This window comes from Calidris pugnax, unplaced genomic scaffold (assembly GCF_001431845.1).
Source record: "Calidris pugnax isolate Ruff unplaced genomic scaffold, ASM143184v1 scaffold128, whole genome shotgun sequence".
Classification (NCBI taxonomy): domain Eukaryota; kingdom Metazoa; phylum Chordata; class Aves; order Charadriiformes; family Scolopacidae; genus Calidris; species Calidris pugnax.
Genome location: NW_015090851.1, coordinates 1,434,046 through 1,448,750, shown reverse-complemented (window position 1 = coordinate 1,448,750; position 14,705 = coordinate 1,434,046). Strand labels below are relative to the sequence as shown.

General features: G+C 34.1%; 1 protein-coding gene across 14 annotated transcripts in view; it reads left to right on the top strand.

The window, feature by feature from the left end:
- ERC2 (ELKS/RAB6-interacting/CAST family member 2) overlaps nt 1–14,705 on the top strand; it is a 486,059-nt gene that overhangs the window by 189,543 nt on the left and 281,811 nt on the right. For 6 of the 14 annotated variants that reach the window (XR_001412191.1, XR_001412199.1, XR_001412189.1 and 3 more), the window contains 3 exons: nt 2,117–2,152; nt 7,986–8,015; nt 8,852–9,045. Coding sequence is in view for 1 of the 14 variants with exons in the window: in XM_014943272.1 (XP_014798758.1) it covers nt 2,117–2,152; nt 7,986–8,015; nt 8,852–9,045 (260 nt within the window). In the remaining 13 variants the exon portion in view is untranslated. The remainder of the gene's footprint in view (nt 1–2,116; nt 2,153–7,985; nt 8,016–8,851; nt 9,046–14,705) is intronic. The other 8 variants (XR_001412196.1, XR_001412198.1, XR_001412201.1 and 5 more) reach the window with 2 other exon arrangements.

The following is a 14,705-nucleotide window of genomic DNA, read 5'->3' as shown; positions in this document are numbered from 1 at the left end:
GAAATATCTAATTTTCTTCATTAAAAAAATTAGTTTAAAAACTCTAATAGCACAGATCACTTAGAAAAAATTCTCCTGAAGGACTTGAAATCCTAAGTCAATCTTTTATGACTGTACCTATAAACACATCATACAGTCATGGAAAAATAAGCACTTATAAAAGTCAGAGAGTGTCTGGGACGTCTTTCGTATAAAAAGGGAGTATGTTCCCTGTGTATAAATACAAAGGATTATTAAATGAAAGTTGAAAACATAATAGTTTTATTATATCATAAATACAGCACAAAACCCCAGTGGAAATTCACCCAACATTTGTAGGAGACCAGGTATTTCCACAATAAAATGTAGTTACAGCCTCCTTTGTGGGCACGTTTAGTTGAACAGAAACAGTGACTGTTAATGATAGTAGACTCCAAACAGTAATTTTCAATTCACATTTTCTCTAATAAAGTACTTTATGTTCAAACCTGTAAATATCCTGTATTAAAAAGTAATTGGTCTCCAGAAATCTACCTTCACCGTGTTTTCACTCCTTAGGAAACTAACTGAAACAGAAATCTGGGTTATTCTTGCATATGTCGGCGTTAGAGTAGGAGGGAACATCAACATAGTTTCGAGTAAATTAACCTGCCTGTCCCATAAGTGTGCTTATGTATGAACATTAACCACTACAGAAGCTAGCAGGAATGGGCACAGTTTATGTCTCTGTTTCAAAAGTGACTCCAAAGGGCAGCCTGTTATTTTGAGAAACTTGAATGCAGATTACACGTGACTCCTCTCTCTAAAAATGTCATAGAGAAGGCATTTTTCATTATGGAATTTTAAAGTCATCATAGTTTAATGTTGATTTATGCGTTTCAACAGATTATACTAATAGATATGAAGATACTATTCTGTGCATATTTGCTAGGAGTTAGTTTTCCATGAGCACTAATGGTAACAAGTACTATGCCTGAAAGAAAATGTGTACAAGGGGCAAGTCCAAACAACATATCTAAATTTTTTTTTAAATTATTTTAAAAGTTTCTCTTCCCTTATTTCCTCTCCTTCCTGTTTTTGGAGATAATAAGATTAATTTATTGATAATAAAGATGTTTTTGATTGGGTCTGATTAGATCCAAATATTTTTCAGTATTACATAACTGGATGGTTTGCATTTCAGCGGGAGCAAACATGCTGATTCTACAACCACTGTTTTCATTTTATAGAGTAGACACATTTCCAAAAGTAATAAATAGGATATTTGTAAAGAGTAATTAATCATGTGACTGTTCTATTTTTTGGTACATAAAATAATATTTAAAATCATAGACATGCTTATTAAACTTTTTCTGACAAAGATTATGGATTGATTTTCATAAAATTAAAAAATAAGCATAAACCCCAGAAGAATGCTCGATGATTTCTTTTGCCGAAATTCCACAGACTTTTTATTGACTTACTTTGTATTGCTACTAGTGAAAGAACAGCAGGAATTGCCTAATAGCAAGCTAAGTGTTTTATATATATATGTGTGTATATATATATAATCTTATTATCCACTCTAGAATTTCCTCCTTTTGTTGTTTTTCATTATCTTAAATTTACTTGCTTACTGACATATTTGCAGTTGCTAAAGTACTTTTTGCCAAGCTGTACTGTTTGAAAGTCATTCTGCATAGAAAATTCAGTCTTGTGTTAAACAAAAAGAAAGTAATAAATTTAATGATACAATTTAATTAATCTTTTATTATTACCATCTTTGAAGCTTTCATGATAAATTGCAGCCTCAGCCAAAAGCACTTCTTGTGATTCATTGCTTGAGACCAGCACTTAATGTATCATCAAAAGTGGACACCTTTCTTTATTTCATGGGTTATTTAACTTGAGAAAGGGAAAGTAACACAAACCTTAAATTTCTTACTCCAGCTATTCTTTTTTAGGAGCCAAAGTCAACATTTATGTTTCCTCAGTGCCTCTCACTTTCACCAAGGAATGTTTAGAATCTTAAATTTCTACTTTTTTATGACAAGTTCTTCTGTGCAAATGCACTGGTTTTGTTGAGCTAATGCTGTTTTCCTGGATCTTTCCTTCTTTTCCTGTCTGTGCTTCACTCCCCTCCAACTTTGCAATGTAGCAAGCTGAACAGTTGTTCAATCAGATGTACAATCCAGTAAGTTCTTTTTTAAAATGCCCGCTGTAACATATGAAAGCATGAGGATCCATTACCTTACTGTGTTGTGCTCTTCCTCTGCGGAGCTTTGCAGAATACTTCTGATGCTCACTATGCTATATTCATTGTATCCAAATGAACTTTGTGGACTTGAAGGCCATTTTAAGAAACTGAAATGTATTAAATAGGTACATACATTATTTCTGGAAAAACAAGCATCCTAGCCTTTAGGTCCTCAACTTCTCCATTAGAAATAGCATGCAGATGATTTAAATTTTTTTTTTTTTTTTTTGCTTTGCTTTGCTTTGTAATTCCTTCTTCTGCAGTACTTTATTTGATCCTTCAAACTTAAATAACTTCCAATTTATTCGGTTTATCTTTAAGGACTGAGTTGATTATGTGAATAATAGCATCTAGGCAGTGACTGGTACTATTGTCAAAAGCCCATACAATTAAAATAGTTCAGAGCAGTTTTACTCATAAAAGACTGCATCCATATGTTAAGAATATGGAGACATTGTATTTAGTCTAAGAAAATGCTGAAATGTAAAACGATAAATGCTAAGAGCAGTGTTTGGAAAACAATACTTTGTCTTGTTTAGCATTATTATTCTTGCCAATATCTGCCTTAACTGTGCAATATTGTGCAACCTGTTTGACTTGACTGTGTTCCTTTTTTGATTTGAGGAAGAGCAGTAACAAACACTTTCTCTGGAGAGAACAGCTTTCAATTTTTAGCTGGGACTGCCACATTTAACGTGCAGTGAGCATCACAGGACAGAAAAAATGATGTAAATGTAATAGCAATTTACAAGCTATAGTTTACATAGTAATCATAATTGGTATTACCATGTCACTGGGATACTATATATAAAAGAACTGGTTTTGCAGATGAAGTAATGTGGGTACTATGGTTTAAGGAAGGTAGTGCTTTCACTGAAGTCAATGGGAATTTTGCCATTAGTGTCAGTGGACCAGGATTCCAGCTTTGGGGTCTATTATTACTAATTTTTGTAGCTTCTAACCGTGTAATAGGTATGTCATGACTTATTACAGGAAAAGAGTCCCACAGAATGTCCTGTATTTACCTTTAAAGTTATTGGTTAGCTGTTTTTAGAATCCAGTCATAAATTGATTGTAAGTGGCTGGAGACCTGTTATCACCTCTGCCATCCAGCACACTGCTGGTCAAAGAGCTTTTCCCTTTGAATGATAAAACTGTTTTTTCTGTATCATCTTGGATCACCATTGTGGCAGCTATGTTTCTATTCATATCATTTGCACTTCTACTGTGCATGTCTTTTCAGACTGGAGTCTTTTTCATGTTATTTTTTTCCCTAGATTATCATAAAGGCTTTCCAGTCATTATATCAATATTAGTTATTCTGCTGTATGGAATTTGTTTGTTACTTGCTAGTCTATTTGTGTGTGGTATTCCAAAGTCAGTCCTTTTTTATTTTATTTTTTCTGCCTTCATGTGCTTGATTTTCAAAAGGACAGCCTGTTGGCAGTTCCAAAATAACGGATGCAAGATCCTTTTCCTTTGGCACAGGGCAGCAATTGTAGTATGTCCACGAGAGGTTTTCTTAAATGAACTTTTCTTGCTCATCTTTTTTCTTCTCCTACTTACATATTTCAGTCTACTTTTAAAAATGTAAGTAGTAACGATCCTCTTCTCCCCCAAAACCACCTAAGGTCTTGAAATGAAAATGTGATTTGATTGAAGTCAATGGCAACATATTCTTTGAATTCCACAAGGCCAAGATTTCACTTTTGTTCTTTGAAGTGACATAATAGCAGTTACTTGTAAGATTTTTATTTGTACTGCAAATCCTTATGATACTTTATTTAATATAATGTTTCCTTGACTTTTTTTTTAGCATAATAGTGTTATAAAAAAACAGATGGCAATCTAAACTTAAAATATTCAAGTTGTAATACTCTTTTGTTTATCTGTGTCAGAGAAATAAACAGTTAATCTCTGAGTAGACCTCTTTTAGCCCGTGCAGTAATATAGCAATTTTTTTTGGTGGAATTTGTTTTTTCAACTATGTCACACAGGTATCAACTCTAAGACTTTCACTTATGGCTAAATCTAATGTTTTTAAAATACAGAAACAGATAGAAGTATTTTATTCTTATACACATTTGAGTACCAAAGTGGAGATGATGCAGAAGGAGTGCAAATCCTACATACACTATAGTAAATGATTTCATGATGTATTCACCTGTGTGAGTAAAACGTGGACAGAATTGGGTGCACATTTTTTCATGTTTGTTTTGGAAGGTGAATTTTTTTAAATACCCAATGAATTCTTGTGAAAAATTGATTATAAGAACTTACATGATTATTTTTGTCCTGTAATGAAATAGAATGTTATACTTATTTTGGAGTTCTGGTGAACCTTTTTCTGAATAGTAAAGACCTCATTTTCCAAGGGCTCCATCAGAGCAATGTCAGATTAAAATTTAAAGTATTTGCCAAATCCACTCTAAATTGCTTTGAGCAGTCCCTGAAGTTAAATAAAAAAACCCCTGATATTTAAGGAGACTACAAAAAATTTAAGGTGACAGCATTTTTTTTTTAGTTTATTATTGAAAGTAATAAAATTTGAAGGATCTTAGAAAGTAATTTCTTGCATGTAAATTCTGCTCTTTTTTTTTTTTTTAATTAAGTAGTCGGTTGATTTCTGTGTATGTTTGTGTCTAAAGCTTTAAAAATAAAGTACTGTATCTATCCATCCATTTCTGTCATGCAGAATAATGCATGCGTGATTGTACCATAAAATTTTAATTGACTAAATAATTCATGTTGCATGTCTGTGCCATACTTTTACAGTGTTTCTGTAGGAAATCTGTGGTTTGCTTAAGTAAATTTTACTTTACTTCTAAAGTATTTGTAGTACTTATTAAGCAAATGTCAAACCAGATACATAATTACTGTAAGAATTAGTGAAATTCTAATAGTAGTGATACACTATTTTTATTGAATTGTAAAAATAACATACAACAAAGGCACAAGACTGACAGACAAAACATCATAAACCAAGTGTGCTAGTTTGAAACTAGCATAATCTGCACACACAAGTGTTATCATTTACAGATACAGTTTAAGAGATCAATTACTTTGCTGCTGAAAGGTATGTATGAACCAGTCACTCTCACCCATAAAAGCCCCATAAAACCAGCAAATGTATTCTCCCCAATAAAACAGAGAATTTAAGGAGAAAAAGGGGAACAGAAATGGAGAAAAAAAAGGGTAGAAGAGGGGACAGCAGTAATAGGTAGAGACTTCATGGTTCATGTGATAACTTCTAAATTGTTAGAAGTGATCTACAGCCTGCAAAAAAGGCAAAGAAATCTGCCCTGTCCGAGTGTGAGCAGAGTCAATATCAGCTGAGCTGCCTTTCATCTCCTTTGGGCCTACTGTTTGACCTCGAAAGTCAAGTTCCATCTGTCAGCAAATCACCCCTGATCTGTATATAACAATTAAAAAAAGTGCCTAGTTCAAATCCAAACACATAAGCCATGAAATATAATACGGCTCTTACGAGTGATTCTATGCCTTTGTTCTGGGAATGTCAGATGGATTGTGTTTTGCTGTCTTGTAGTATCAGTGGCTTTGTTTTCAACATGAGTATTCCCTTCAAGAGACTCATTGCAAGTTAGAGTACCACATGTGGAAAGCTCTTTTAAAAAAAATGTTTTTCAACATCTCCCTTTTTACTTAATGTTCCTTTCCTCCTTCGTTAAGGCAATGCCCTTGTAGAAGTCTGATTCCTGCCAATAGTCCAAAAATATTCTATAGAAAATGCTTGTTAAAGTACAGGCAACAGGCAAAAGTACAGGCAGTTGGTGGTTTGCAATACTGGGATCTTTTTGGTTTTCTAAAATAGATTAGAATAGTCTTATGCTTGTCTTTGAACTGAGTGTTTATATTGATTTATATGTGACATTATGGATAACTGTGCTGCATCTCAAAGCCCTGTATAGGTTGCATACTTGATTATATTGGATTTAGTCATTTCATAGGTTCTGCTTTGTATTGAGAGCCATAGGGAAATACAATGACCAAGTTTATGCTGTGGAATTTTCCAAAAACACATTCCACAGGAATAACATGAGTACCACAGAAAGCACAAAAAGTGAAAATACTTTTGAACTTAACATTAATTTCCTTAGCATACTATTGAGCAAGGATTATGGGGCTAAATGGAAGAATATAATTCATATCTATTATTTAAGTTGATGTTTTAGTTATAAGCTGTGCAGTAGACAATTTGTTCAGTACATTTCTGAGCTGCTGCATGACAGGAACGGTCTATGACAGTTGAACATTTGGCCCCTTTGCATTGGTGACTCTATCATGTTCTTGCCTGATTATGTATTTTCATCATGGAAAGTCTGGTGTGATAATGAAAAGAAAAAAAAAAAAAAACAAACCAAACAAACAAAAGAAAAAACAAAACCAAAAAATGCTTCTCTATTTCTTCTGCATTGCTTCTTGTCCTGGGTCAAAACTGGGCAGGGGGCAGTTTGGGCTGAAGCTGACAGTTCCTGTATGCTAAAGAAAAGAATGTTTAGAAGCAGGAAGATGGGTGTTTTGCCTGTTTATGAAATGATAGAAGGTAAATAAAAAAAGTGACAGGGAGGAATATAAAGCAGTTCCTCTAGAGGGGAACTATGAAGTTCTGGATTTACCCTCAGGAGAAGAGGAGAAATCTGAAGAGCAATAGGGTACAAACACTCTTTGCATAGCTTTCTTAGTATCTTAAAAGTGGGAGTTGGGTTGTATGTCCTTTTTTTCCTAGACTGAATTTACCTTTACATATGAAATTATTTTTTTTTCTTTGCTAAAGAACACTTAGTGTTCATTTTGGAGAGACAGAACATTGTCTAATTTCCAAATAGAGCTGATGGAAAATTGAAGTGCTTTGCAGCTGGAAATTGGTATACAGTCTCTCACATAATTAGTCCTGAGCCTGAGTATTACATTTACTTCAAAAAGTTAAAAAGCTAGCCAAAAGTAAATTTCTTGACACAATTAACACTTGGTGTAAAATAAATCAGTTTATTATTAAAGCAGGAAGATTTATGAGGATGACAAGGAATCTGTTGCTAGCATCTCACCCAAGCCATAAAATCAAGATACTCATTGGATGTTACCTTGAAACAAGCTCTGTGTTGTAGTAAATATGTGTGTAGTAAAGTTGTGTATCTGCATAGATACATTCAGGGTTGGAGCATGTATTATCCAAAATAAAGAATTTGAAGAACAAGGTCAGTAAGTTTAGCAGGCCTCTCATGTCATTCCCTTGGCTTATTTTGGTAACCAATTATATCTCCTGAATAAAATTCTCACAATGGGATATATAACAGTTAAAATCTACTATCTTTTTTTCTGATTATCCTCATGCTTAAATGATATGTTACATGCAAATCCCCTAAGTTTCTTCTGTAGTAACTTCAATTTTTTTAATTGTTGTATTTATACTAAACCCGGACTTGTTCTTTATTTATACAGAAAATTTTTAACCATTGCAAAGAATACAAACCTTCTAATATCTGTAGTTTATAGTAATTCTTTCCAAAACGCGCATGTTTCATTTTGATCTGCATTTCTTTCTTTGCTTGCTTGCATTGTCTATTCCCTGAAATTAACAAGATAAATAAGTCCACGTCTTCTCTGCATAATAAGATAGTTGGAGGACCTTCAGTTCTAAATATCCTGAATTTCTATAAATTCCTGTATGTCAAGAGAAGTTATCTGAATTTTCTATGTTTAATGTGCACTGCCTTAAACTACTTGTTTTTTCCCTGCCTGCTCTTTCAAGATGCCAATTAGGAATAATGGGAAGCAAGGGGTAGGCTAAGCATTGCAGTGCATTGTTGTTTCCATCTGTCTGTGATTATTCCAGCCAACAGTTTAAAGCACTTGATGCCAGATCATGCTCCCATTGAAGTTAATTGGTTTTTTGCCATTAGGTTTGATGGGAGCAAGATTGGGCTTCTGTACTGTTGTTGTTGTATTCATTGCGTTCTTTCTTGTCTGTGAAACTGCCACCCATCCATGCATGTGTTTGCCAGGTTTGTGCCATTTTCACCAATGGGCTTGTTCTTCTGATGTTTCAGGTTAAGTATTAATGATAAGAGGAAAAGGATTATTGGGTAAAATGTCTGCTGAGGGCAGCTTTTTAGTTTATTGTTTGTCTTTTAAAAACACTACAAATTTCTTCCTTTTTTAATTCTTTCTATCAAAATGCTTTTGAAACATCTGGTGATACAGATTACAGTATGTATATATGTATCTATATATACATGGACAAAGTATGTGTGTATATATATGGGGAAAGAGACAATATGCTTTATTAAGAAATTGGCTGTATTTTGGAAACACTTTAAAAGCTTAATGTGATTGAAATGAGTTAAATATGGTTTTTAAATTTAAAAAACACCCATAAAATATCGTCACTTTAATATGTAAAAGACTCCACCTTCAGGATGATAGCATTTGATTATAATTTTAGACTATGAAGATATTTTCATTCCTTTTTATAATCTGTAGAAAATATTGTCATCAGACAGAAATACCCATAATCCTTTGTAATGAAAATTTGAACTCCAAGACCAAAGAATTAAAGCTCTTAAAGCTGTATCAATTATTGTCATCCTCATTTTTTAAAAAATATTGGTTCTGAAGGCTCATGAGGCTGAAGAGGAGGCACGGATGAATCCAGAATTTGCAGACAGAATGAAACAGCTTGACAAAGAGGCATCGTACTACAGAGAAGAATGTGGCAAAGCTCAGGCTGAGGTTGACAGACTTCTAGAAATACTCAAGGAAGTAGAGAATGAGAAGAACGATAAAGATAAGAAAATTGCTGAGTTAGAAAGGTAATTCTTGTATTATTTATTTTACATTGAGTGGCAATTTTATTTACTTGATCTTCATTGCAGAGCAGAATATGCTTTTTAACAGAATATTTGATATGTCTTGTAAAACTAAATCAGAAAAAAAAAGACTACCTGAAAACTGCATCTTCCATCTGTTGACTGGACAATTTAAGGTTTCCACTTTTTTAGTAGTCTCCATGAAAGGAACACATATAGGAAAAGCCATAGGCAATTTACAGTGACAGCAGCTCTCCAAGAAAACCTTGTTGGGGAACAGTCCTGCCTTTTAGTAACTGGTAAATCAAAACTGTCTCCACATGTGTTTCTTCAGTGTGAACAGCATCACTAGTTCTCAGAGGTCCTGAAAAGTATTGGTAAGTATTTCTAACCAGTCTCATGCCTATTTAATAAGAGTTGTAACTATGTATGACTGATTCTGTAGTCTTTGTCCGCTTCAAATTAATATTTTCTGATGTTGATTAGGCAGTGTTTGTTTTATTTCTGGGACTGTTGTTCAGTCTCTTCCTTAATGGGGACAGGATGGGTTTGGGATCCATTTGTCTCATGACTTTTGAAATTAAATTATTCTTGGATCCTTCTCCCATACAGTGTACTACAATTTATTTAATTGATAAGCAATTTATATGGTTTTATTTCTTTGTTTCCTTCTTTTACTTAGCATCTCTTAGGTAAATGAAAGAAGGAATTTTATGTTTTCAGATATTTTATATAATTGTTTTCAGTGATAAAGTCAGAAGAAAAGCACTTCATGGTTCCAAAAGAGAAGTTTAGGGGATCTGTTGTGATTATTGCTATAATTCAAGTGAAGGCATAGTAGTCTCAGTCCCATTAGGAAGAATTACCATGAAAGAGGGGAAGATATGCTGGAGATGTTGGTTACCTTAGAGGGAGAAAAACAGCCACCTTGGAAAGGAAGATGTATAGAGTATCTTTTACTGATGATGACTTATGAACATTCACAATTATCTGTTGCCAAAACTTGTCTTTCTCTGCAAACATTTGGCAAAGTTTAATAATGATAATAGGCAATGGTATATAGTTATCAATCTAAGTGTTATGAGAATCAAGACCTCAAATTTAAAGTGGAAAAAAAAAAGATTTGTACTCAAAACAGAACTGAGTGTTTACATGAGGGTAACTTTAATTAGCATTAACCTCTCTCACGACATCTAAAAGAGTTTAGAATATGATAGTGTTTGCATCGATTTTAATGTGTAAAGTAGATACCAGAGGCAGCTAGCAATGAAGAGCAGTCACTTTGTGCGTCATGATGGTGGATTCTACCTAAGCTCTCCAAAATCCTAAAACAGCATGTTGGGAAAAGATGACATGGTTAGTGAGTTTCTGTGGTCAAGAAAGTGCTGCCTAGTGCAGCCATTGGTTCATCTACTGTAGGGGCAATTACAGACCTATGCTTGTAATAGAGTGACTCCAGGTGTGACCAAGCTGGTGGAAACTGACTGTATAGTTTTTACAGAAAGAGTAACTGATATCCTCATTGGGCTATAAGACCTACTGAATTATTGTGCACACTAGGTGCAATAGCAGGCATATTGAACTTTTGTTCAAGAGAATTGCTAAGTAGCATCATATATGTGTTCAATGTAAATGGCAATTAGGATTAAAAGATGAACATGATAAGGTAGTGAAGCTTGTGATCTAAAATTATTAGCAAATGATAATGTGATTTAAACATTTTATATAAAAAAGAGATAAAAAATCAATTTAGATCAGTAGATTTATTTGAGTTCAATTAAGAATTGTTGATTACAAATCAATAATTACAAAGATACAAGGAACCAAGGGATGCAGAGATCTTACAACGGCCTTGTCAGCATACCCCATCTTACTGTCTGAGAACCCTTAAAATGGGTTATCTACAGCACAGAATTTTCTATTTTTGTATTAATTTAAAAAAAAAAATTCAATGCACTTTTATCAGTGAAATTTTGGGACACTAATTTCCAGTCTGTTACTGTTCATGAAGGTGTTGATCCTGGACTATGATGAAGTAGTTAAGATTTGCTATGAACCTGTAAGTGCTTCTGTACTCCTTACAATAAGGAGTGTTGTGGCATGACCAGCTAAGGACAGTAGTATGTTGCAATTTTGGGAAATGATCATGCTCTAATGTGTGTAAACTCTTATCAGCTTTAGTGCAGTTTCTCTCTTGATTTAACTTATGTACAGCTTTCAAGACTAATTACAAATTCTTATGCACACAGTATATCTAAGTTAATTATTGTAAAGTAGAATTTACATAAAAATTACCTATTATTGGTTTCATCAATGGAAGTTACTGCCTTAACTTGGTAATGGAGTCTTAAAGCTACTTTCCACCATGCACAAGTACAGACACAAATTCATTGGTTGGTACAATAAAGCTAGCAATCTGCTAGAAATATAAAGGTGGAGTAGGGGTTTTTAAAGAGTGGGTATCTAGTCAGGCTCACCCTAGGTTTCTCTAAAATTTAATTTATTTTCTCTCCCTCTTCCTTATTTTCTAAAAATATTGGCCTGAAGATCTAAATCTGTATATAACTGTGCCACCTGTTGGCGTCCCTAGAGAGGGAACTTTGATGTTGAAATTCCCCTTTCTAGGGGGTTAGATGGAGTGTAAATTGCTGTAACATTTTATGAAGTGCTACTAGTTTTTCTGCTTGTAATGACTACTTGATTGGCTCATTATTGAAGGGAAGAGGTGGAGCCAAAGCTCAGTTTACCCACTTTATGGGAATAAAGCGTTGCAAAAATGACTGCAACTTTAACAGAAGCATATTTGAAAATATTCTCTCCTTCTTGTCCTGCTGTTTTGTAATTCATACAGTGTGCTCTAGGTTGCTCTTTTCTCTCCTTACTTTATCTCCTTTTTTTTTTCTTCATCAGAAACCGTGTATCTTCAACATTTCCCCTAACTTTGGATGCAAGGGCTTCTCTGCATTTTTTTAGGAAAACAAATGCTCTTTTGAAATATATTTGGTGGTTAATAGCTTGCTGGGATCCATATTCACTGCTATGCCAACATCTTTACATTGCAAGATAATTGCAAGAACATAAGTTCTCAAAGTTTACAAACATAAATTTCTGTGAGTGACAATCTAGAGTATTGCAAGTTATGGTATCTTCACCATATTTGTTATATTCACATACAAATTCATCAGCATAACGAGACGTACTTGTATAAATCAGCTTGAAAAGTAAAAACATTTGTAATAAAGTTATCATTTACAGACAAGATAATGAATACTAATGTTTTACTATTTGACAGAAAGTATTGATGCAGAAAGTGTAAAATATTCAAGGGTAGAACTGTCTTCTTAAAGATATGTGCAATTAAATTTATAAAGGTATGCTATTTGGCAGATGCACATTATTAATAATCCTGAAGATTTCATATGAATGTTAATTTTTCTGGTTTTAGTGTGATTTTCTTGCTTCCGAAGCTATCACACTTCTGAGTTGCATCACTTAAGATTCGTGATTTGTCCTATTCCTCCTATGTACAAATATGTTGGTCTGTTTCTTAAATTACTCCATATATATTCATTTTGTATTTTATAGATTCTTATTGCTACATAGGAGAATCAATTCCTCCTCCTATACTAAAACTGCTCGATAACTTTTATTGCATCTTTCATGATTTATCTGTTTATAATGAGAACAGGTTAAAATTAAATGTAAAATATCCCAGCATAATGTACCTTTGGTAAACTTAGCTTGGTGTTTTTCTCTGGACTTCTTAAAGAAGGAAATGCAGTGTGGATTTTTGGTTTGGTTCGGTGGGGATTTTTTGATAACGTAGATGAAACTGGATAAGATGGTGATCAGCTTAAATTTTAATGTGAAGGACCTAGCCAAAGGGAGGTAACTGCAGCTCAAAAGGAACTGTCAGGCTGGAAGAAGTATATTGTTTAATGCTTTTATTAATGGTGTTAGAATGAAAAGTATATTTATGAAATATACTAGGAAGCTTGAATAATGAAATCAAGTGAAATACAATAGTACAAAATGCCTGATTGTGAAGTTAGGACCAGTAAGACTGCCTGCTGTAAAATAAGGATAATCCTTGATACAGTTTAGGAAGAGAAAGATTGGGTGAATTTGCTTATGGCAGTGTCATTATGAGCTAACTAAATAATGAAGCAGACATCTAAATAATGAGGTGTGAGTTCTGATATGTCAGATAAGTGTTAGCAGTAAGGATAGGAAGGTATTAATGTCATCAAGTGCTAGCAAGACTCCATGTGGAACACTGCTGTATACTTCTCATCAGTCATATTCGAGAAGGTTGAATTAAAACTGGAAACAGGTGCAGAGAGGGCTGGTAGGATAATTAAGGGAGTGGAGCGCTCATGTCACAGGAGGAGTCTAAACAACAGTGGTTTGTTTCTGTGGCAAAACAAAGGCTCGGTAGGGATGCTTGTTCTCTATAAATATGTGAAGGGGTAAGCACTGCGCTGAAAGAAAAGTGATTTTAGTAAAAGAGTGTTGACACATAATACAATGGATATAATTATCCATTAATAAATTTAGGCTGAAACAAGAAAGAAAGGAAGAAAAAGTTTTCTAATTCTCAGAGGAATGAAGGTGTTGGAACAACTTTCTAAAAGAAAAAAAAAAAGGAATGAGAAACCTAACTAGTTTTAATACGGAGCTTGATAAATTTATGAACCTGATTATGATGTGGCTGCCTGCAATTGCATGCACAATTCCAGTCCTCAGAACCAGATTATTTGTCCCACTTTTACAAGAATAGTTTGCTGTTAGCAACCTGTGTGCCTGTCATTCCTGTATTAATTTTACCTTACTTAACATTCCATAAATATCTATGCAAACGAATTGCTTATATTGAGTGGTTTCTTAGGGATAAGAACTGTAACTAAGTGCTCTCAGAACATAAGAAAGGCAGGTTTCCTATTGCCTACATTACGCCCTTTGGATTAAATCAGAACGACTGGGAAAAAAACAAAAAAAAAGGCACTGTTTGAGCGTGTGTGAAACGGAGGATGAAAAAGGAGCAGAGAGGCTGCCCTTGCTCATGGGTCCTGACACTGTAAACAACATTCCAGTGTTCTCTGGAACCTCTTTTAATGCAAAGACAAATTCCTTGCAGGGAAGTGATGTATTTGGAGGAAAAGAACTAGATTAATAATTACTTTCTCAGGGAGGGCCATATTTAAAAATCCATTGTTGTCAATTTCTTTGAGTGCCCTTACTGGAGAGACCAGACTGCCTATCAACCTGCAAAACACAATTCAGGACACAGTGATCTCATAACTTGAGTCATCCCCAGGGACACAGAAGGAGTTTGGGCAAAGCTGATAATAAGAGAGAGAACAGGAGTAGCATGTTACCTCCCTCCCTTAAGAGAACAGGCTATGAACTAACCTGTCTGGTAAAGGATAAATATTGTAATCCAAATCAGGCTGTTGCTGCTTAAGAGCGAAATGCTGTAGCTTGATGTTGAAGTGATGAGAACACAGTGTAGAATGAAAAATCTTGGGTCTGTTTTTCTCCAGTGGTATGTTAGATGATCGGTCATTTGGTCAATTGAGTCTAGTTTCTCAACAAACCTTGTAACAATATAAATGCTCATTTAAAAATATTGTACTAGCTATCAGACAAGAGCTGTTTGCTTT